This window comes from Bactrocera dorsalis, chromosome 5, assembly GCF_023373825.1.
Source record: "Bactrocera dorsalis isolate Fly_Bdor chromosome 5, ASM2337382v1, whole genome shotgun sequence".
Taxonomy (NCBI): domain Eukaryota; kingdom Metazoa; phylum Arthropoda; class Insecta; order Diptera; family Tephritidae; genus Bactrocera; species Bactrocera dorsalis.
Genome location: NC_064307.1, coordinates 71,515,448 through 71,541,120, shown reverse-complemented (window position 1 = coordinate 71,541,120; position 25,673 = coordinate 71,515,448). Strand labels below are relative to the sequence as shown.

At 36.0% G+C, this 25,673-nt stretch overlaps 2 protein-coding genes across 2 annotated transcripts; one reads left to right on the top strand and one right to left on the bottom strand.

Moving 5' to 3' along the window:
• The first annotated feature begins 13 nt into the window (after nucleotides 1-13).
• LOC125778833 (uncharacterized) lies at nucleotides 14-11,545 on the top strand. Its single transcript, XM_049458219.1, has 3 exons — nucleotides 14-1,420; nucleotides 3,128-6,631; nucleotides 6,816-11,545. The coding sequence occupies exons 1-3, from the start codon at nucleotides 1,279-1,281 to the stop codon at nucleotides 7,877-7,879; spliced, it is 4,710 nt and encodes a 1,569-aa protein (XP_049314176.1). The 5' UTR covers nucleotides 14-1,278; the 3' UTR covers nucleotides 7,880-11,545.
• A 1,915-nt stretch (nucleotides 11,546-13,460) lies between these two features.
• LOC105229494 (uncharacterized) lies at nucleotides 13,461-25,630 on the bottom strand. The gene is made up of 10 exons (XM_019991476.3): nucleotides 24,796-25,630; nucleotides 24,642-24,707; nucleotides 24,316-24,471; nucleotides 23,432-23,699; nucleotides 22,256-22,848; nucleotides 20,340-22,197; nucleotides 19,873-20,267; nucleotides 18,733-19,394; nucleotides 15,001-17,245; nucleotides 13,461-14,918 (listed from the first exon to the last, which is right to left on the bottom strand). The coding sequence occupies exons 2-10, from the start codon at nucleotides 24,693-24,695 to the stop codon at nucleotides 14,064-14,066; spliced, it is 7,086 nt and encodes a 2,361-aa protein (XP_019847035.2). The 5' UTR covers nucleotides 24,696-24,707; nucleotides 24,796-25,630; the 3' UTR covers nucleotides 13,461-14,063.
• Between the last annotated feature and the right edge of the window lie 43 nt (nucleotides 25,631-25,673).

Sequence of the window (25,673 nt, the reverse complement as noted above, 5' to 3'; positions counted from 1 at the left end):
TCTATTACTGTATAAATAATAACTAAGTATTTTATATTTTATTTTTTAATGTTTACTATATGTATATAAAATAGCAATTTTCAACAGATTTCAATATAAGTTTATATGTACCATCACATTTCATTGTATTTTACTATACTCAAATATTATAAGACGAATTCCTTAAAGATAACAGTGAACACTTTTTTTTAGAATTTAGAATTTATTGTAAGCCCTTTTGTTATCTTCTTCAGCGTCAACTTTAGATAAACTTGCCATTGATTTCTAGTGAATTTCTAAACCTAGAAATGAAGTCAAGATCAAAATTGATCCGGACTGGTCTATATAAACTCGCACACAAACCGTATCGATAAATATTTTTACTTTTTAGATTAATACAAACTTTTTTATATTCGTTCGAACTTTGATCTTTATGTATATGTGAATTAGTGTATGTTTGGCAATTATTTTTACCACGCGAAAGGGTCAATTTTGATCTTGAATGTAGATAAACCAATGTAAATAACTTACCACCGCTTTTCAACCCAACGTATTATTAATTCAACAAGAACGAATATCCTTAATGGTAAAATAAAAAAAATTGTAATATTTTGAATTAAGAAAATTATTTTAAAGCTGGACTTCCGTGAGTTTGAGATTTAGTCAAACATTTACCAACTCAGTTTTTAGGTACAAAATTACTTGTAAACAAATTTTTCAATGCAGTGCATCTAAAATTAATTTAGTTATAGATTTATATATGTGTATTTTGAACACTTTGAAAACATGACAAGAAAATATTACGCTCCTTTCGTACTTATTATTTTAATAATTAATAATCAATGTATGTTTCTTTCTTACACGTCCGTAAAAATGTTCGTACAATTATATTTAGATCAAATATATTTTATATAATAAATTTTAGCAGAGTTAGAAAACATCAATTTAATAATTTAATTTAAATATTTAACTTTCAGTACAACTTATTTTAAGCCGAGTAAGAAAATATAAATTCACATTAAGCAACATTGAGACGTTTAAACTTTGAATATTTAATTTCTTAGACGTTCAAAGTACCACTTACGCAAAATGATTACACGCACTATTTTGTATACCTCTTTTTTTTTAAATCGTATATGTTTATGTGTTTTCTTATATTTATAAAGGTTAATATTTATATCGACAAGATATATCTGTTAAGGCAACTTCAAGCATAAATATGTAGCTTAGCCGTAAGCTTCTGAAACTGATAAGATTGATTTTTTTCTATAATGTTCATAAATATTTTAAAGTTAGAAAATGAATTTGTTAGTTTTAATTACTGCGATACCAAACCGCTTACCTTCTTATATTTATCTGGGCAAACTAAAAGCAAACTACTCTACCTTGTTCTATGGAGAACGCAAATCTGTATTACCTACAACTATTCATCATATACCTGGTAAATACCTAGATGTTAAAATTAGTGTACTTTACAACCTTTTCTATTATTTTTACATATTTGTATATACATTCTTGAAAATTCTAAACACAAAAATAAAAACCAAAATGTATATGTGCAATTAGTAGTGTGGCATGTGGCGCTTACGAAATGCTTTTCACAATGATGCGAGTAAACTTAAACGTATTTTCGTGTCACTTTAACTAAAGTTGCTGCAACAAATTTTTTGGTTAAATAATTAATTTACGAACTGAAATACTAAATATTGGTTTATGAAATATCTAGCTACTGCGCAATATCTGTCGGTCAATATTGAGTTAACATTTTATGTGTTTGGTAGTATTACTTAATTACTATGAAATTGGACCTGAGTAGAAATGTGGCATAACACATTTTTTGCATAACAAACTGTTTATCTGTAATAAATCTATAATCAGCCCATTTAGGCTAGTCAACTTTACATACATATATGCTAAAAACGTTATAATTCAGTATTGATAAGACACACGCTCGATCCAATTTTGTAAAACACAAAACAAAATATACTTGTACTAACCCTTCTCTTCTAACGCGTTGTATGTAGTTTTACAAAATTGTGTCGATGAAATTTGTTATTGTTCTCGGCAGATATATAATATATTGGTTTGACACTGAAATAAGGAAACTAAATTATTCATAAGTTTTGCCATTATTATTATAATAATTATTGACGAAAAGTCGTATATCAGCCGCTACTGATACTTGGATACCGGGTTTTGTATTTACGATTTCATGTTTCAGACAATAGGTTTGTTTCTGCACAGCTAACTATCATTAAGTTTGTTTCTTAACTGCTAACTATCACTAGCTAGCAAAGTTTCTGCTGGAAAAGCGTTTCTTAACCGAAAAAACTAGTAGAAACTAGGAGAAGAGCACAAGTTGAAAGCGTAATTAGCTGAGGGAGCTGCTGATGAATTTTCAGCTAGCAGAAAATAGCATTTTCGCAGATTTCTTTATGTATTATGTATTTAATTTTGGAAAAAAGTTCATGATCCATTTTTAAATACTGAGATAATGTGATCATTAAAAACTACTTTTATATGTTTTCTTTCTAATTTCTACAATTTTTCTGTTTCTTACTTTTTCGATATGTCCATTGCACTCATCAAAAGAGGTAATTCTGAAAACCTTTGTTCAGCTGGGGAGTATTTTGATATCGTTCTTCTCCTTTACAGAGTAACCTGCCAATTTTCGCATCCCTCTCCTTCTTTAGAGCTAGCAACTCCTAGCAGTTGAGAAACAAACTCACTCATTTTACTTTTCGTCACATTCTGTTACCATTCTGTCTGCCTTAACTAATTATAAATATATGCATAAATAATATGGCAAAGCATTAAGAATAATTATTCAAAAGTTTCATAATTATTAGATATAGCTTTCAGACGAAAAAATATATTAGCTTGACAAAATCTGACAAACCCATTGGCTAGAATATTTTAAAGGATGTGTACTTAAATTTTCCTACCTCGTCCAACTAATAACTGTGCATATATATTTTGAGAGTGATATTTTCCATTTATTTTTACAAATCTAACACACATCAAATTTTTTCTTAATTGTTCTGAAAGCGTTCCTTATTAATGCATTAATCAATTCTAAAGCAAAGTATTACCATAATCTATTTGCAATTAACATATACAAATTTCTATATATTTCCGCCTTATTTAGAGCATATCAACGCAATCGCAACACTATTTAGCAGTTATAAAATCTCGAAACCGCCACCGGCTAGTGGCGCCGCCGTACGCAATAGTGGCAGCAACACCACACAATTAAACAAGCCCAAATATAAAGCTGGGCCAAAGTCTATGCATATGTCGCGTAAAACGTCTGCAATGTCGGAAACGAGTAAATATTCTATGAACTCTCCACGGTCTGTCTGCAATTCGCAATCACCAAACAAATCACCGCGTAGTCACTCTACATCACCGGCCAGTTTGCGTGCCAGTAGTCCCGTTATTATTTCACCCGAGGCAGCAGCTGATCCCAAGTTAAATAAGAAATGCGTTGTGCTAATGAAAGAAAATGAGGAAGTCATCAATTATAAGAGACAACAGGTCGCCTTCTTTAATGAATTGTTGGAGAAACAAAGAGAAATGCAACGGCAGCGCGCACTAAAACGACAAGAGTTCCAAAATATCTTGAAGCAAAAACGTAAAGAGGGTAAACGGTTAAAGGCGGAAATCTCACAAATTAAAAAGCAGCAAGCCGCAGCGCATGAACAGGTTTTAGACACACAGTTACATCAACCACAACAATCGCCTACTATTTTAAATCGCAAACGCTTACTGGTTAAAGAAAGAAATGTAACATTCAAAACCAACACAAAAGTCCGAAACCGTTCTACGACGCCCAATCGCTCAAATGATGAAGAGACGTCTGCTAAGGACATAGATACAACAAGTGCTGCTATAATGCAATCGGTAATTGGCGACACTTTTGAATTGGCGGCTGAAGCTATGCCTTTAAGCGATAAAGCGAATAGGACCTCTGTCGCGTCGAAAAATATAAAGTCTGCACCAGTGTTGGACAAAAAATCTACAACTTCAATTCGTTCGACAACCGGAGTGGCAAATGCAGAGCCAAATACATTAACGAACACGCCAAAAAGCAGAGTGCCGAGTACATCGCCACGAAGTAAAGCAATAAAAACTAATATAGCGGCAATATCAACACAAACTAAAGAAAGCATGCCAAAAGTTGAAGAATTAACAGGCATGGAAATACCGGGAGCAGAAGTACCAACGACCAGTAAGACGAGTTTCAAAGAAAAACCGAAAATACCGGCCCTACTAGCATTAGCAACAACACCACCGTATACACGTTGTGCTAGATCAATGACACCCACACATGGAGTTTATAATACGACGAAGCAGCCCGAATTGCATACCGAACGAACTACAGATAATTTGTTAGTTAATTGTACATCACCGTCATCTACCCCCACATCATCTAAAACGCGATTACAACGCGCGCCATCATTATCACCGTCAATATTCATGAATCGCAATCGTGTGGAGGTGCGACGTAGTATGCAAGATCCCACTAGTAACACAGACTTCTCTGCAAACGGCACCTCTTGGTTGTTGAATGTATCGCCGCGAATATTAAAAGTTCGGCTGAAACGTTTACAGCATTCAAGTACGAATTCCACATCAAAGAAATCACCTGAAAAGGAAACCAACGATAAAATTTCAATGCCAGCTTCTGCCAGGCCAACTCTCTTAAAGGAACGTGTGGCAAACGCAACTCATACTGTTGCTAACGCGTTCATTAAAAATACAGGCACGGCAACAACAGAATCTCAAATTAAAAATAATAAGCAAGAGCGAGTGCAATTATTGAAACAAAAACTCAAAAAAGAGTTGTACGAAATGGATGAATCATTTGTACGACCTGTCAATACAAAAGATGAAAACATACATCTGGAGTCAACTAAAGATATAGCATATAGTCAATCAACGCAAACAGCGGAAGGGCGCATTAGCAAAGGAGCACGGCGAAAGCATACAAAAAAAGCGCAACAAAGCAACAAAAAATTAAAGCTTTTAAAAGTCACCATCGAAAAGCATGCAAATAAAGTGCAATCCGATTTGCGGACTAACGAAAGCCCATGTAATACTGTTGATTGTGACAGTAAAAATGCGAAGTCAGCGAAGGCAGATGTTGAAGACGGCTTACAATGTGATAGGACTGAAGAAACGAGAGAAGCTATTGATAACACTGAGCTTTGTCATAAAGGTAGCGAACCACCTATTGAGTTTAACGAACTTGTCGCAGAAAAAACGAGTGTGCTTCATAGTGAAAACACTGCAAAACAACAACAGTTCTCCCCAGAGCCTTCGAGGAATGATAAACACGCGAGTAAAGATGTCAAAATTATAAATGAGCATAAAGAACCCACCTCAAATAATTCCATGAACGTTGATTGCGACAATGTTCACAATAAAAAACACAAAAGAACTCATAAACATGGTGCGATCGTTACGCAAGTTGTAGACGTTACACCTGGCCGTCACGTGACGGATAATCTTTTGGGCGATTTATTGATGGTCGCAGCTGCAAACCAATCAACGGTGTTAAATGCTAATAACGTCTTGAACACTACACCTAATTTAGCTATGCCTGCTGCGGAGTTACCAATGCTCGGAAAAGTTGTGGAACCCAGTGCAAAGCGAACTGTCGATCCCGCTGCGTTCAACAAGTCAAATAATTTAATGCCTGAAGGTATTAGTGACAAAACGCATATTGAGATATCCGAGGAAATGGCGGTTGCCGTTTCGGGTCTCACAATGTTGGCGAATAGACCGATAACAACCGCAAACACCGAAACCTTAAAAAACGCGCCTGAATTCCGAAGTGAAAATGTGGACATAATCTTGCCAAAGAAAACATCCAACGAATCCATTTCCTCTGAATTGCAATGTATAGCTGAGCCAACGATTGCGATTGGCTTGATTAGCGATACTCAAGGCCATGCAATGACGTCAGTCGACGCGTATTCTGCCATTGATGAACCAAAAAAAAGAGTAGTTGAAACTTCTAATGACATTATTGCAAGACCAAATGATACAGCTGGCGCATCAGGTGGTGAGGAATCGAGCAGTGATTGTTTGTTATTGCAATTGTCAAAGCGTGTACATAAAATGTCCGATTTGGAAAGTATTGTCGATGCCACCACTGTACATGTCATTAAGGATGCCACAATGACGCTGATGAGTTTCGAAGCCACGCCAACTTTGCCAGCTTACTTGCTTAATGGTGAAAGTCGTGATGTGCCCACACCACCAGCAATATCAACACCAGCGCCGACTCCTGCACCCACACCCACTGCCGATTTAGCACCGGAGGCTGAGCAACCGAAGTCTGCACCGGCATCGCAACCAATACCACCATTGCCAGAAATAATGATAAAAGAGAACGTGCACGACCCATCGCCAATAGATCCTATAATAAAGGAAGAGTTAACTAAACCAAACGACTTAACAGAAGCAACGGTTTCAGTTAAAGTATCACAACCAGCGCAGAAAAATCTGATCTCTTTAGCAGATGCACCTTTACAAGCTCAGCAAGAGCCTATTGCAATTGGTGAAGGTTTGGCTAATAATCTCTTGTCACCACCGCAAGAGCAACAGCTTGAGGCAGAAGTAAATTCGCCGGCACCGGCAAGTGGTAAGTTTCATTTGTTCCAAAAGAACTCTTAAATCATTAAGTATTGAAAATCGATAATTGCAATTTGGATTTACAATTAGCTGCAATAATTTTAATTTTATGAATAGGCCGGTCAATACCCAAATTATTTGATACATAGGTATTAATTCACTGTTTAAATTTTTCATAATTATTCCGCTTACAGCAATATCGACCTCCGATCATGAAGTATCTTCAACCCAAGAGATCGTTTACACGCCAACAAAACGTTCTAATGCCAATACTCTCAGTGCCACCGCCGGTATGTCAATACCAACACCCAACGAAGAAGAGGCAGCAATGTGGGTGCAAAATAGTCAAATAGACACAACACATCACCTGACAAAAAGTTCATATTACATGCGCAAGCGTGCGCGCAAATTTTCCGATGAATTTACTCTGCCTGAAAATAAAAATGAAAATTCTGCTAAAGACATAATAAAACAAAGACGTAAAACGTTTTCCTCTGAATCATCTCCAGCTGTACAATTTCCATCGAATATTACTTCATTTACTAAAAATATTAAAGAACTTACGAATAGCAGTGCAACGGCTGGCCCCGGTAGCGGTATAAATAATGGAAGCCAAAACAGTGGTGGTAGCTCACCATCTACCACTACTGAGCCAGTGACTAAGCCGGCCCCACCACGTAGACGCAATCACATACAAAAACGCAACAATTCACAATCACCGCTAACAGAGCGTAGTCGCGCCGGTGGCAGTGTTGGTGAATTGAATGGCAGTTTTGTATATAGTTGTAGCCGTTTACAACCAACTAACGTGGATATGGCTGATGTGGAACGTTGTGTCGTACTGCCAGCGAGCGCTGTTGTACCACCGGTGAATTTGGGCAACATTTCGCGTACGTATTCGAAAAATAACATGTCTCAGATTAAAGTGTTCGTACCACCTGATGTGGAAATGTGTTTGGAAAACGAAGATTCGGAAAAAGACGCCTTTATAGCGACCACCACAAGTAAACGTGGTCGCCCAAAAGGCAGTGTCAAAAATCGTAGTCGTAAGGAACCAAAACCCGAATCAGCTGAAAAAGTGAAGGCGAAAAAGGCCGCTACAAACTTAACTAAAACGAAAACTGTGCAATCTTCGAAGAAGCGCGATAATGCTGATAGTCGTCCCAAGCTAGTGGATTGCTCTTCAAAATCAACAATAACAAAGTCACCAACGCGTTCGAAGCACGTAGAGCGTGCACCCAATCGTAAACGAAAATAGCATAATATTTCAAATACACGTACACATTGCACCCCTGATGACGGTGATAATTATGATAGTGATTATGTTGTGAAAAATTGTGGAAAAATGTCGCCGAGCTTAACTTGGCATTTCTCGGAATATGAACGTTTGCACACATTGCGACCACGTTTGAAGGAACAATTGCAGCGCATGATTCTAACTGACGACCTCTCACCGAATGAGGACGAAATTGTGGAAGGCGAGCGGTTAAATGTGCTTGATATTGCTCATGGTAATGATATTGTTGACCCGAAATGGAATGTGCCCGAAATGCAACCAATTGTTTTGGTGCAACGCATTAGCTGCAGAAAGGGTGTAAACAGTAATTAGTTGTTTAGTAAAGTTGGTTTTGTTTTCGTAACGTTTTATCTGAAATGTGAATGTGTTGTAAAACTTTATTGCGGGCGTGTCAATTGAATAAATGTTACACACGTTCCAACGTTTTGTTAATTTAATTAGTCATTAATTATTTGTATAATTTCATATGTATATGTATACGTAAAATCAAAAATACAAACAAATTGTAGAATATAAAAAATACTGCCAGAGAGAAAATAAACATATGCACCCAAAATAATAATAAAACCGTCATACATACTAAATGCATAAATATAGCATAAATGTGAAAAATAATTGCAATGAAGGAAGTGTGGAAATATGTAATAAAGTTTGAAGGAAAACATTATATGGCTTTAGAAAATGCATATTTCATGTGAATTGTAAATAGTATGGAAAATATTCATAAAAAACAGACCAATATACAAATATATGTAAATATATGTATGTATAGGTTTTTCCTTAAATTTCATTGATTTCAATAAAGCTACTTATTGTGCAAATTACAACTAGTTTCTGTTTAAAACCACAAACAACATGGCGTAAACACCAACTGTACATATGTTACAGTAATGTAACGGAATATAAAATGAAAACTTAATATATATGTATAACAAAATATATTTTTATTATATAAAAAAAATATATATAAAAAATTTAAAAATATATATATAACAAAATGTATGATTAATAATTTTAATTTTCAAATAATAAAAATATATAAATATAATTTTTTTTTTTGCTGAAAAATAAATTTCGAATACATATTTTCTTTAACTGTACAGTAATTTCACATCCTTTTCTTATTATGATTTTATGATACAAACAAATATAATATTTGAAATAAATATAACGAACAAGTATTTGAAGTAATGTAGACATTTTTTCGAACAAAATAAATTATTGGCAGCAAACTCGTTAAAGTTTAGGTGTATTTTTATATAAATATATGTATATTTATGTATTGAAATTAATATATGTATATAATATTTGTTTCTATAAAAGCATTTCCTTAAATGTTACGAACAACAATGCCTTTAGACGTGACTATTGCTCTCCAACATGGTTATTGTTTCTAAACAATATTTTTCGAACAAAATGAATTGATAACATTAAATTGTTTCTAAACAAAATACATGGATATCATTAAAATATTAAAATAATGTAGCTTAATTTATAATAAAAACACGAAATATTTTCTAAAGTAGTGCGATAAATTGTATAATTACATATATTTAGATAAACAAAATCATATATTTTTTTTGGTGTTGAATATGGCAGCTCAATTTCGAATCTAGAATAGTAATGAAAATACTAATAAATAAGATGAAATTAGTATACAGATATATTTTGTTCAAATGGAAATGTACATATATTTGTTTAAATATATGTGCAGCGTTAAAAAAAAATCTTATTAAGTATATAAATCAAATATGATATATTTCATAGTGTTTGAAAAAAAATATATAAATATATTGAAAAAGAAATTGAAAATAATATGGATTTACGCGTAAAGATTATACGTGGTACGAAAAAAATCAAAAAAAAATATATAAATCATATAATAATATAATATAAATAAGTGTAAAAAAGTAAACGTATTTTATGTATATACCAATTACATGTACGTGTAAATGAAAACGAAACTCTATAAATGATTAACATATAGTTAAGAAGTCAGATATAAGCTCACGCGAAAAAAGCGACCACAGAATTTCTAAGCATAATGGAGAAATTGATTATTTGCTGGGAAAAATTTATTTGCGTAAAAAATCGTAATTTACATTTACAAATTAATAAGTGCATACGTATATATAGTATTGTTTTCGGGTTTAACAAATCGTTGAAGTTAATAAGTTAGATTGGTAATAGTTTTAAGCGTGAACCGGCAAGCGTTGCATACGTACAATTTGAGAATATACCAAAATAGTTGATTACCGTTTGTTGATTTCAAAAAGTTATTGTTTACATATATACAAAAATGAATTGATATGTATGTATGTATATGTCACCATTAAAATAAATACAATATTACGAAAAGTATATAAAAAAACACTGTAAATAAAAAAGCAATAACGAACTAAGTCTTCGAAGCACAGCATTCTACTATGTTATTACAAGTCAAATGAGTATCACACACGCAATCATACGTAAATATGATTAAAAAGAAATTATGTGTATGCATATGCATTCAAAATATAAACAACCGTACAAAGCCAAATATTTTAGAAAGGTATGTAGCAGTAAAAATTTCCTTAAAACAAAAAAACGATAAAGTTTGCTCTGAAGCGTTAAATAAGAGCTGCTAAATAAGTAAAATAAAAAACATGAAAAAATGTCAAATAGCAATAAGAAAAGTTGCTATAAGAAAACCAATATCACAAACACATTTGAAAAATAATATTTTTACCATTATTCCTTTAAATATTATTTAAAAGTGTTATTTTTTTTACTATAAAAAACTTTTTTGAATACTAATTACGTAAAAATAGCTGTTAAAAGCATCGTTTGTTGGCAATAATAAAGTTCAACTTTCTTCTTTTCAACGTTTCCTTAATTTGGTAAATATTTGTGGCAGAATGAAAATGCACAACACTACATAGATACCTTAAAGTAAGTTACAAACATAATGTACCCCGTATTCATTTATAAAAGAATTTTCTTCGTTGTAACACTAATTTATTGTATAAGTAAAAAATAATTGCAACAAAAAGCCGTAGCATAAATGTTTTTGTTGGAAAACATTTCGTTTATTGGTACAGCAAGTCATAAAGCGTGCATTTGTATTTATTAAGTAGCTCTCGCAATTTTAGTATATTTTGTTATTGCTTATATAAATTAACTTTGCCTTGCAAAATTTGTATTCAGCGTGGAAATAGCAACAAGTGAGCATATATAATTAAGTAACTAACAATAAATAAGTGCATTTTATCACATTATTATGAATATATTTAACTGACGATTTAAAGTTTATTGTAGACAAAGCAAACACTCACAATTATTGTGCATATTATTAATACGCTAGCAATTCATTAGTGTACATACATAAATTTCGTACGCTTTATATTTGTAGATGTACACATACCTTATACTATATATATGTATGTATATATATATGTACATGCTTATAACACTATTAAACAAATGAATTCTTTATGTTTGTACACGTTTCGTCGAAGAAAAACACCGTATTTTATTTTGTTGTTATTTATTGTGATAATTTCTAAATAAAAGTTAAATCCTTTTATTCTACTGAATATTACAATGTAAAGTAAATAAAAACTATCCAGAGAATTTTAAAATTTTTAATCACATCTTTTTTATTTCCCATTGTTTGAGTAGGTGTTTAAAGGTAAGCGATATATACTGTTGTTGCATACATTTTTCTAGAAAATTTCACAAATTCTGTTGGTGTGTAGCGCAGAAAATATTTCTCAAGAAATTTCGATAAAAATCCGGGCACGTTCCGGTTACTTAGAACCGACCAAATAGGCTCCGATCTTCAATGGCTTCAGCAAATTTCCAGTAAGAAAATAAAATAAAATATTAATGATGATGATAAAAGTAAAAAATTCTTTAGCTGGCAGCTAGTTTACCTTAAAGTCACCTTGTGACTTCCAAATCAAATCACAACACGGCGTGTGAGTCATATAAGCAATGGCTACGCCCGGTGCCTGCTTATATGGAGCCAGTTGGAAGCCAGCTTACCCTAAAGTCACCTTGTGACTTCTATATCAAATCATCAAATGCGGAGAGTCTGAATAAATAGAGAGATACTCAGAAATCCTCCCACACCTCATTTGAGCATCCTTACTTAGCAGAAAGAATCATTTTGATGCTTTTCTCCTCAAAAAACCGCGATTTGGAACACATTTTTGCTTTTCTAAATTCCTGTGTAAATCGAAACTTATTTTTTCTTGAATAAAAATATGCCCCAAGCGATTCTGCAAATTTCTGCATTTTTATTTTTTCTCTACGACCAGTAGTTTAGAAGTTATAAGCATTTTTGTATTCGCTTGTATTCGGCGGCTGCTTGCTGCATGCTCCTGGTCGCCTGGTAGAAATCTGAGATTTTGGCACCAAATTAAAATGCATTTTTTCTGCAGCGGCGGCGGGATGCGCACAAATTTACGTGCATACGCAAAGGGGCAAAATGGGGAGCAAGGATGTGGGCATATACATTGCATACGCAAAGGGGCGAAATGGGAAAACGGATGCGGCCATACGCAATGGCCGGAAACGACTTCGACCGGAAGTGAAATAACGGTACCCCACTTCCGGTCTGGAAGCCAAACCGGAAGTAACAAAACGGAACCGGATGTGGCGCGCCGGAAACACGGCGGCGGTACCCCACTTCCGGCCCGGCCCTGATCCGGGGGTGGCGAGCCGGAAGCGGGCGGCATGGGACGGAAACGCATCCCACAAACCGGAAGTATAGTGGCGCCCCACTTCCGGTTCGCCATTTCCGTTTCCGGTTTGCTACTTCCGGTTTGGGTGGCAGACCGGAAACGGGGTACCGTTATTCCACTTCCGGTCGGAGTCATTTCCGGTCATTGCATATGGCCGCATCCGTTTTCCCATTTCGCCCCTTTGCGTATGCAATGCATATGCCCACATCCGTGTTCCCAATTTTGCCCCTTTACGTATGCTATACCCACGCTGCAAATTTGTGCGCCGCCGCCGCTGCAGAAAAAATGCATTTTAATTTGGTGCCAAAATCTCAGATTTCTACCAGGCGACCAGGAGCATGCAGCAAGCAGCCGCCGAATACAAGCGAATACAAAAATGCTTATAACTTCTAAACTACTGGTCGTAGAGAAAAAATAAAAATGCAGAAATTTGCAGAATCGCTTGGGGCATATTTTTATTCAAGAAAAAATAAGTTTCGATTTACACAGGAATTAAGAAAAGCAAAAATGTGTTCCAAATCGCTGTTTTTTGAGGAGAAAATCATCAAAATGATTCTTTCTGATAAGTGAGGATGCTCAAATGAGTTGTGGGAGGATTTCTGAGTATCTCTCTATTTATTACGAGTCGCCGACCTAAAATAAGTTTATTGTACACATGTGTTCTAAACCAATACAGCTACATACAACCAAAATGTGAAAATGGATAAAATCAGAAAATAATTTGGTACATATTTAGATACTTATATATACTTACTTCTTTCTAGATCTGCAAAGCTATGTAGCGACAGTTTTATACAAAAGTATCCAAGATATCGTTACTGTTATTGAAGTAATTTTTAGTTTATTTGTTTAGGTTCAAATTTACATATATATTTTCCAGTTGCATTTGCATTTGCATTAACTACATTCATATGAAATCGCGCATATATAGTGTGACAAAAGATTACATACTCGTACATAAATATAAACCGAAAGTTAATTACAATTTTGTGGGAATGTATATTTATGGCGCGCACGCCACTAGGTATGTAGCAATAAAATAATAAATATAGGAATTTCTTTTAAAATAATCAAAATTTAGACGTCACAACACACAAAATATTAAGAGATTTCACGAAATATTAAAAATAGTATTATATTTGCACGTACACATGTATATATGTATGTGCCACACATAGCCGAATAATTCACGTAAAATTTGTTTATTTTGTTTTACATTTCGGAAACAGTCTATTAGTATATTTTTATAGTTTTCTTATCATTTTTGGATATATTCAACACCGTTTGAGCAACACATTCAGTCACAAAAATTCATATGCAAATAGCAACGCGGCAGATAGCATAGGCGATGAAAGCATTGTGGCGACGAGTAATAGAGTAGTGATCAGTTGCAGTGTCATATAAATGTATATAATTAACTAGGTATAGGTATTGTGTGGTGTAAAATCAGTTTCCGCTGTGCCGCCCTCAGCGCCGTTTGTAGCAAAGTGTTGCGTATCTCGCTGTTGTATCGCAGCATTTATAGCCTCTTCGGTTACAGCGGCTGCAGCGCTGGCAGCAGCTGATTGCGGCATCAGACAGTACGCACCCGCCAAATCGCCACTCGGATCGTTGTTAGTGGACTTCGCGCTGTCCTTTTCCGGTTTAACAACATTATCGTCGGGAATTTCTTTGTTTTCAAGTTCATTTTCATGCATTAATGTGTTAGTTGCGAAAGTGTTATCAAATAAAGAGTTGCTGGTATTGTTGCTACTATTAGCAGAGTTTTGATCAGCTTCCGCCAAGTCTTCGTCGTTATTTTCTTTATTGCTATTACTGCTTCCCTGTTGTTGTTGCGTCTGCTGCTGATTTGCCATTTTATTGCGATTTCGTGGTAACTCTAAACTGGCGCTTGACGCCTCAGAAGTGCCACTCATGCTTAAATCGTCACCTTGTCGCCACTCACCTTCAGAACGCGCGCCTGGGAAAATGCCTTCCAGATAATTGCGATACCATTGCAAAAACTCGTCACGTTGACGTGGTGCGCAGAGTTTTTTGATTCTCATATAGAACTTCTTGGGCGAAATGTGTGGCGAAGCCGTGGGGAGCGTTTTGTGGTTTACAAGCACTGGTGCGAACTTTTGCACTGCGCAGGCGGTCAACTTAGCAATTTCCACCAACACAGTGTCGTTAATTTGTGTGTTGACATGCGTTTGGTTATGTATACGTGTAATTATGTATGTGATAAGGTCAGTGCCATATGTTGGACGTGAGTTACTGCCGACAATAGAGGACTGAAATCAGGTAAAACAAATTAAATTTAAATGTAAAGTGATAAGTTATGAAACGGCAATGCTTGTTTAATGAAATACTCACCGGCATTGCTTCCGCATCACCGCCTGCACCGCTGTTATTCACAGCATCCGTACGATTTTTGGGTTTATTACTGTTAGCTGTTGTCGATTTGTTGCTGGTATTTGATTCCGCTTGACTAAATACATTTTGCCGCCAATTTGGAACTGTGTTGCCATCCCTGCGAACGTTGCTTCCAGACATTTTATGTTGGTGTGTCTGACTAAGTGCTGATGCATCGCTAACTGTGACATTATTACATGTAATGTTGTTATTGTTGTAACGCATATCATCCTCCTCCGGTTGTTCGCTCTCTCTTGCTGGCGGTGCGTTTGACATGTGGCCTGTATTGGCAACGTTCGCCATTGACTCCACTAACGTTGCTGCGGCATCCTCATTGTCCGCTTTGTTGCTTTCGGTGTCAGCATTATTTGCACCATATTCGTCTTCCTCTGCATTATCTTGCAAAGCAGCTGCTTGCCGATTATTCACATTGGCGTTAACTGGAGCGGCTGGCAAAGCGTGTTGATCATCCTCAGCTGCAAGATCATCATTGGATTCTTGTTTGATCGCATAAGCGTTGGTTGAGTTTGGTGCCCGTCCAATGCTAAAGTTAGCTGACATTGGTAATGGATTTTGCTGTTGTTCTTGCTGTTGCTTATACTGCTGCAAGCGCTGTTGTTGCTGTTGATTGCCCATGCGCGCATTCAAATTGAATTTACGCGTTGGATCTCGGGGTAATGCAGATGCCCCTATTAAATCATTGGACTCTTCGTGGTCGTGAGCAGAGCTGGCGGCATTTGGGCCGGCTGTACTATCACAAATTTGACCACCATTACGCACACGATTGTTGTCAGCTGACTCCTTCTCGAGCAGCATGCGTTCGAGGCGACGGAAAACATCTTCTTTTATTGACTCATAGAATTTGGTAGTAAATTTATCATTTTTTAGAGCATTAACGAGCAGATTTCGTTTAATCTCTTCTGATGTGGTATCGTCCTCCTCCTCATCGTTTAACAAGTCTATGTCTACGTTCAAATCGGCCACAGTTTCGCCTTCAGTTTCAACTTCATGTGCAGCATTCTCGTTATTAATATTGGGCGTATTGTTAATAAGTCCATTGGTGTCCATTAATTGCAATGCATTAGTGTTTGGCATATATGGCGAGTTATAGGTGGCTGTTGTGTTACCACCCACTGTGTTGGGTAAAACATTGATAGCGTCGTTATCGTCAGCGGTCACAGTGCGTAGTAAAAGATCGACACGTTCGCGATTGCGCAGTTGTGCTTCTGCTGCAGCAACCGCTTCGCTGACCGAGGCTGGTAACAAATCCAAATGCCTCGCCTGCGTGAAATCAGCCATGTTTCGTAAGGTTGGCGCTGTAGATTGTTCAATTTGCTGTTGGGCGCGCAACACCAGCTGTTGCTGTGACAACATGCGTTGGTGTTGTTGTTGCTGTTGCTGTTGCTCTGCTTGCATTCTATTCGGATTGTGATGATCCATGGCTTCGGCGCCACGACAATTTGGTTTTGTTAACAACTTATTGCGCTGATAATGTGGACTATTGCCAAAGTTGACGTTCATGTTGCGCAACATATTGCTCGAATTTGAGCCCATGTTGCTGCTCAAGTGTGCATAGGGCGCAGCCAAATCGCTGTCAATGATGTTGTACGTATCGTAAACATCAATATCAACATTGTCGGCGTCCGTATTGACATCGGCGCAATTGGTGGCGTTCGCACCGGCGCCGGCGGGCGGTAGCCAGGAGGATTGATATAAGTTGTTGTGATTGGTGTATAACGAATTTATAGGTCCGACATTTTGTTGCTGCTGTTGCTGATAGCGATTGATATGCGAACGCTGCAGCGTGCGCGCATACTTGTTGTCATTTGCATTGCGTTCGTAATTCAAATTGTTGCAACTATTACTGTTACTGCCGTCAACTGTGCGATATAATTGTGGCTGAGTTTGTGTGGCACGTTGCTGTTGCTGCTGTCGTTGCTGCACCGCCTCCTCTCGCTGCTGTTGCTGCCGTTGTAATTGCTGCAAGTTGCTGGTGGTCAGCGCGGCAGGCAATGTTGTTGTTACGGAACGCCGATGGCCTTGTAATTGCGAGCGATATTGCGTCGGACCACGGGCCTCAGTTTCATCTATTGCGCGTTGCTGTAAATATAGTTGATGTTGGTGCTGTTGTTGTTGTTGGTTATGCTGTTGCTGCTCTTCATTGCTTTTATTCGAGTTGGTAGAGAGCAAATTTTGACGCGAATAACTAAATTGTAGAAGAGTAAAATAGAAAAAAAGCATTTGCAATTTGTTTTTGTTGGTTATTTGAAATAAGCATTAGGAATTAGCGCACAAAAAAGGAATATAAAAGTTGTAGATTATGTTTTTAATAAATTAAAGTGGCAATATGAAGAACTATGCAATATTTTGCGCAAAGTAATTATTAGAGATTTTAAGTTTTTTTTCTGCAACGTCGTTATATTTGTTGATATCGTAAATACGATATGAAGATTATATGAAAAATTGTTATTCGTCAAATTTTCTAAAGAAGAATTTTAACTTTCTAATTCGAAAATTACTTGATAAAATAAAATACTTAAACAGGTTAACAAATAATGTATTAAAAGACAATTGAATTAACATTTTGGATTAAAATAAAAAAAATTTAAACCCACATACCGAATTAAAAAGGTATTTTTAAACATTTATGACATTTGACATTTATTTTTAATTTTTAATCCTGGATTGAAAAATTAAAAAGAAATATCTTAAGGTCAAGCATATAATTAAGAATTACAAAAAAAATTATAATTTATATAATTAAGAATTAGAAAAAAAGAGAATTTGTTTTTAAATTCCAACATCGGGGTTAAAAAATAAACATTTAATTTTTAGTCCAAAATTTTTGAATAATAAAATCCGCAACCCTACTTAGTTATTGTTTCTCAAATGAATATAACGAAGAGTAAGAGTATTAAAATGTGGCATGCAAAAAATTAATTATTTTATATAAAACTGAAGTTAACACTCAACTTTGTTTAATGCTAAAACTCAACTTAAATGAATGTTTTTTAGATGTACTCGTGTTTTATAATAATTGAAGCGATTAATTTTGACAAATATTCATATAAAGATAGCACGCATCAACTGTGGTGTTAGTTGCATAAAATATAAACAATAAAAACTTAAACCCTCATTGTGCAAGCAACTTACCCACACCATCAATAGCTTATTTTCTTTGGGAAAATGAAATATAATTGTGTTTAAATGTCCTGCACATTTCTTTTATTGAAATAATCGATAGATAATAAGTGAACTAATTTTTATACAATAAAAACTCAGCCATAACAAAATATATAATTTTCATTTAGAACTAATCAAAAAAAAAACTAATAGGTGCTAATAGTAAGAAATACGTTTTATATAGTTTTATAAATAATTTGATAGTGTGAATTTGAAGTATGCGTTAAAGAGATTTTTTTATGTTTTCTATAGACGGAAATTTGGATAGATTACTAGATTACAGAAGTAGATACAATGAATAACCAAAAGTTTTCCGATCAGATACGATACAAATATATGGAAAGTTATATTAAATGTGCAAAAGTTGTTGAAGAGAAATGTAGAAGAAATTGCACCGCAATAACGTCAATAAAGTATAACAAACCAGTACCCTTGATATAGTTAACTACCATATTGTAATTTAAAGAGAATTTTTCGCAATTTTTTTCTACTTCAATGCATCGAAATTACCTTCGAAAATTGTCCCAATAATTGTTGGCACGATTACCAGGTGGCACTTGATTATTCAAAGTATTAGCGCCGCCAATATTGATGTTGCTATGACCATGTTGCTGTTGCTGTTGTAGCTGCTGCTGTTGATGCAAATTGTTAGCATAGTGATTTTGTGTGCGCAAATTGGCATTATTTTGGTGTATAGCGTTATTATGATGGTGCATGAAAATCGGGCCTGGTCCAGCGGCATTACCCTGCAGTGGTGGTGATTGCGGTGCTTCGTTGTTGTAATGTGGTGCGCCCTGATTGGGCGGTGGTGGTGGTGCAGCGTTATTTAAAGTGTTATAAAGGGCGGCGTTGGTGCTGCTGGCCGCCGCTATGTTGCTGTGTTGTGTTTCGCTGCTAAAAGCTGTTGCGATGCGACCATGTTGTTGATATTGTTGTTGCTGATGACGTTGATAGTTGGAAAATGCACTATTTCGTGTGGTGGTGAGGCCGGGCATAAAGAGCGCTGGTTGCTCGGATTGCGCACGATTCGAGCTGCTCAAATAGAGATTGTTCGGCAATGTGCCTGCCGTTATGCCGGGAGGTGGGACCGATTCGGCACGCAGTGAGTAGGGCAAATCCGTTAGCGGGACAGCGTTGACGTTTCCGGTCAAAGCAAGTAAACGTTCCTGTAACTGTGGAAAATTGTGATGTTGTTAGAATGATTGTAGTGTTGACGTATTTACTAAAATAGTAGATGGAAATCATTGACTGTCTAATAGAACTGTTAGAATTGTTTGCATTAAATCGTATATATGGGAAATGTTCTACGAACCATTCTGACCAACTTTGCTTAAGAGATCATATGTCTAAATCCGGTTTTATGGCGCCGGCGATTTTTTAGAGAAAGTTTAAAAAAAACTGAATAATCAGTTGTAAGGGAGATATGTGATATATGTAGATCGAAATACACCTACGTACTAAATTTCATTCAGATATCTCAAAAACCTATGAACAAATTTTTATGATTTGTAAAAAAACTACGCCTTAAAAATCGTTCGCTCGAAACCAGTCTCTCAGGCCAAGATGTTCAAAATGATCTGTACAACATTTCCCGCATACGAAAACTTTTTTGGGTGCCCTGTTAATCGACCCGCTCTACTGTCTACTCACCACATGTATTGTGTTATTCAAAGCATCAATTTCACGTTGCTGATGCCACAACATCTGATTGCATTGGTATACAGAATTGATGAGCATTTGTTGAGTTTGCACGAATTGCTGTAAAAGTACAGGATCGGCGGCCAATTGCGCAGCTGTATTGGTGGAACTAGTTGCTGGCGTTGCTCCGCTAATAATGGGCGCGTTAGTAGCGCTGTTTGCCGCGCTGCAAATACATTCGCTGTTCACGGCAGATTGTGGCAGCAAACCGCTAGGTGTGAATGGTGCACTAACACTCTGATTTGTTGTTGCCGAGTTCGGTTGTGATGCAGTTAATGGATGTGGCGGTGCGCCGAAACCATAGTACAATTGTGGATTCCAAGTGTTGGGCATTGGGGGCAGCGGTGCTGATATATTTAAATAGATATTTAAAATATATTAATACTAATAATAAAATAGTTTTTTATTTAGAAACTTACGCCAACTGCTGCAAGCGCCCATGGCCGGCATTGGTGGTGGCATTGAGAATTGCGAACTACCAGATTGTACGCTACCAGCTTCCAGCGAAGCGCCTTCCTGCGTGGTACTGTTAGCATTGGCTAACGTAGAATGACGACGTTCAGCTGCCGTAGATGATGTTAAATTCGTGTCAAAGCTATCTTCCTTACCTAGGGGACCGGCCGATGTTCGTTGACCTTGACTTTGAAGACAGTGCTCACTAACTTTCGCCGATGCCGCTCCAGCAGCCAATGTATGTGCAGTTACAGCTGCTTTTGCTGCCGCGCGATGTTGTTGTGCCGGAGTAGATTGTTGTTGGGGCGCCGAAAAATATTGCCGTCCAGTCGAAGTTGTATTCGAAGTGGGGAAGTCCGAATCATTCAGCTCTTCATCGCCATCTGCCTCATCGTCGGCTTCGGAGACAGTATCGCGACGGCGTGGTGCTTTAATGCCAGTTGGTGCAATAGTACCACTATTTTCGTCTTGTTGTAAACGTTGGCACAACAATTCGAATTCCTTTTTCTTTGCCTCATATTCTCTCTTGAGTTGATCGCTTTCGGCAGTCGCTGAAGGCGGTGGGGTGGGAGTGTCGATTTCACGTTGCTTACGACTGCGTGGTATGGGTGTAGGTGTTAAACTGCTGCGCTTTAAAGCATCTTCACCAAGTTTTGCTGCGTCCGCAGCTTGTTGTTTGCGCAAAACGATCTCTTCTTTCAAAGCCTTTATGCGATCGCGTTCGGCCTGCAAACTTTCTGCCTGAGCACGTAAATCTGCGGTTACTTCATTAATCATACGCATTTTACGTGTAATATATACATCTTCGCCAACGTCATCCGCGCTGCCAGCAGCATGTGCGGGCACAACCGAAACCGGTGTACAGTCGCGGTCAAACGACGAGCCAGTCGAGCGTGATTGCGAACGTAGCTCACGTGGTGGTGTACGACCTATATCATTAACATCACGCGATGTACGCGCCTCTATTATATTCACAGTCTCCATCATGTCCTTTAGTCGTTGTAATTGCTTACGCATCGTTTCTATGTCGGCAACTTTCTGTTGTATAAGCATAGCGGTGGCAGCATTTTCTTCAGGATCGCCATCCTCGTCATCATCATCATTAGCGTTAATAGCTGCATTTCCTGCTGGTTCAGTTACACCGCCATTAGTAAGTTTTATGGGCACAGTACGCGTATAAGTGACCGGAACAATGCGTGCGCCGTTAGTTGCATTTGGTGTTTCTTCGTGCTCTTGGGTTTTTTTATTTCCTATATCTTTCTCACTAACAGTTGCTTCATCTTCGCTTTCCTTCGTACCCATAGCACATCTACGTTCGGCATTACGATTAATATCCTGCAATTCGCTTACCAATGTGCGCATATCATCACGTTGCGCACGCAAGGATTCTAGTTTACGTTGCAACGCCTCCTGTTCGGCTAGGATTTCTGGACCATCATCACCCAGTAGATTGCTCAACTCATTCTGATTTTGTATAAATGTCGTGAGATTCTTCATGCGACCAACCAATGTGGCCATATCTGAATGCACTTGATCGATTGACTCATATTCAGGTGTGCCATCAGCATTTGAGGAGCCGTTTAGTTGGTTAGAACCAAAACTTAAAGTACCAGCCTGTTGGCGTAGATGTTCCATCTCGCTCAAATGCTGTTTAGCAGCATTTTGCAAACGCAAGAGCTGTTGTTGCTGCTCTTGCATATTTTGTATATTACGATTGGAAGTCTCCAAACGTTGCTGCAACTCATCGAAGCTGGGTGAATCATCTGGTGTAGGCGTTTCAACGCTGTGCAATGATTGTATAGATTGTGCGCGATTATCGCTCAACTGAAATAAAAAAAAATATTTTTAGTTTAATACATAAATTACAATAATTATTACATACCTCACTAAGTGCGACATCCTCTAGACTTGCTGAGTTCACTACCACTTCACGCTCCATACTTTCGGATTTATTTTCATTTACCATTAACGGCTTAGGCGAGTTTTGTTGAACAGTTAAATTAGCTGCGCTTACTCTTGGTGTAATATCTTCGTTCTGTTTTGGTAAACGCTGATTGAGGGACGTAATTGTTGGCGCCGTTACGTTCAAAAAATGTTTAATTAATTGTAAACGTTGTAGCAAAATTGACTCAACATTAACGCCTTCACCAAAAGGAGTTTGTTGCGGATTCGTCACAGACGCCGCTCTTGCTACAGCCGTTGACAAAGCCGAAATAGTTGGTGTTTGCGTTGTAGTTATACTGGTGCCTAAATTCAGTAATCTAACCGGCAACAACGGGGTTTTATTCACTTTAGTTAATTTTACAAGTGAATTTTGTCTGGCTTTTGAAATTGCATGTGGCTCCTTTAATATTTTTTGTATTTGTGCAGAGCTTGTTCCTTGCGAGTTACTCTTAGTTTCTCTTAAGACACGTTCTGCTGACTTCAGTTCTAATGATGAACAAGGCAATACCGGAGGTGGTTGTGTATTTTGCTCTGATTTTAAAGAGGGAATGCCAATATTATTATTTTAAAAAATGTATATATCACAAAATATAAAAAAAAAACTAATTTCCTTTAAATTTATCTATTTACAGGTCTAGTATCGGAAATAAGAAATGTTTACATAAAGTATTATTTTTAGCATGTAGGCAATTCTCTGGAGCAATGATTCATCATAAACATTTCGAGACAATAAAATATTTCGTAATGCGCGGTCATTTGTCACGATCTATATGTAAGATAAAGAATTTTGTTTGTTTAACATTCAAAAAGGAAATTATATTTCCTATTTTGAAAATATGTGTCTAATTTGGAGAAGTACGATGCAGATCACTTTTTATGTATTTCTTTTTGGTTGCGTATAGAAGGGAAAAATGTATCCGAAGCAAAAAGATATTGCGGAAAACTAAAATTAGATATTATTTTTAGAAATGCGCTAGTCGCCACTCGTTTTCGAATACATATACGATGTACAAACAGGTAAAAATACACTAAATTTACAAAGGAAATCATAAAATAAATTTTTATACATATATTTCATTCAAAATCAGAATTGTTCGTGACATCAGTAACTTACCGCTTTTGCTTATGTCGCAATGACTACCAGTTATATTTCCGTTTATACGTGCCGATGATTTTTCTGGACTATGTTGTCTTTTTCTCTGTGCATCCGCTGTTCCAGAACTTGTATTATTATTATTATTATTAATATTGCTTTTATTAAAATTTCGATTGTTTGCTTTCGGAAAAGCTGTTTCAGTTTCGCCGCTGGTTGTTGCTGATGCTCTATGCGTTTTCACAGTTGCACCACGATTTGTTAGTCGATTCGTTGACACTGCGTAATCCTTTAAATAGAGTGTAAAACACCAAACTATTAAAAGCGCACAGCAAATTAATATCAATGACACTTTGAATGACTCAATTGTGAACAACTAAATGTTTGAACTATGTAATGTGAAATTCGGCTATTTTTGAAAGTTCAAAAATTCGTTGAGAGTATTTTTACATGTGCTTTGTTCAATTACAAAACAAATTCGTGAGGATTCGATTCTGATGGTCTACTCGTATTGACACGTTCGTGTCCAAATCGGTACTGAATCGCGAGATCTTTGCCGAAACTATAATCTCTTGGGGTAACAGAATTGAGCAAAAAAAAAAAACATTTTTGAAAAATTCTCTGTTTGAGATAAAATAATTAATGCTCTTATTAAATTTGTTTATATTTCATGAATGTTCACATATATGCACACCCAAGCAAGCATTTTAGTGAAAATATGATATATAATATTTTACAAAAAACAAAAAAAAAAATATAAATAATCAAATTAAATTTACTAGTTTTCAATACTTTTATTTCAAATTTAATTAAAAAGCTAAGGAAGTACTTTATTTAAAAATAAAGAACAATTTCACTTACACAGCTCAAATAGGTTCACATACGTCAAACAAAAGTTAACTTACATCATTGCTATTTACTTGCCACTGTACACAACCATCTGAAGATGTGCCTGTTGTTCCGCTACCACCACTGACTCCAGAGTTGATGCGATGCCTTTGTGCAGATCTATGTGATCTTTTATGTAGTTGTTGTTGCATTAATGTTTGTTTACTTTTTTGCTATAAGATATAATACAACATGATACACTATAACTTCAATATACTTACATATAAGATGCTTAATAGCGCAAGCAACTAGTTTCTAATTTTCACTCCAATAATCATTACATTTGTATATACATCAACAAATTGCAGGGGTTGTAATCCTGCTCTAAATTACTTCACCTTACCATTTCTGTTTCCTTTGTGACCTGAACCGTAGTTACATTTCTCACTGGAGCCATAACTTTCTAGAGCTATTTTGCAGAGGACATGGTATTAGTTAATTCATATTTCAAATAAAAAATATTAATTTCAGTTTGTCCCTTATCTGTAGACACTGACCTGGCTTGAAATTTTTGCTCGTTTGTTTCCTAAATCACTTCTGCGTTCGGGTTCATTTATTAGTAACCATTCACGCTTCCACTATTCCCTATCGAATTATTAATGAATATTACGAAATTTTTCAATTACTATTATAACATTTATTCAACAAATGTATAGCTTTTACAAAATTTTCTGACAGCAAAAGAGTTATTTTATTTCATTTGAAATTTTACATCAAAGTTTAGAACATAACTCTCCACTAACAAATTTTAGTTTATGAATGTTACCTCAATTCCGTTTTGTTATTCTCTTCTTCTTTATCATATGTTTATTTGCCATATCTTCTCAAATTGCACAAATGTCAAATATCATAAGCAAAAATTCTGACTACCCAGCAAGCAAAAACAAAGAAACGGAAACGTTGAATACACTCTCAGCAATAAATAACAGCGGCTTGCACTTAATAAGAGAGCTGTAGCTATGTAAGTAAGTGAATTAGAAAATATATGAATGCGTATGAGTGTAAGCAGCCATCTTCCATTCATACAAACTATTAGATAGTCATTTAAAAGGTATGGCAGCATTGAACGGATTTGCTGACAAACAACAAAGCCCTAATAAACAACCTATGTTGTACCATGCTCATTGCAATTAAGACTTTATTTAGAATCAACACTGAATAATGTAAATAATCGTTACCTTTGAAACTTTAAAAGTAGCTAAAACATGCATACGTTCGATACAAGTATATATGTACTCGTACATATTGTATTATAAAGATATGAAAGCAAACCCATTATCCACATTATACTTGTAGATCTATAGACTTTATATTATATTAAAATAACGTATTGTTCATATACACCAACAATCAAATAATATTTTTCTTTTTAAAT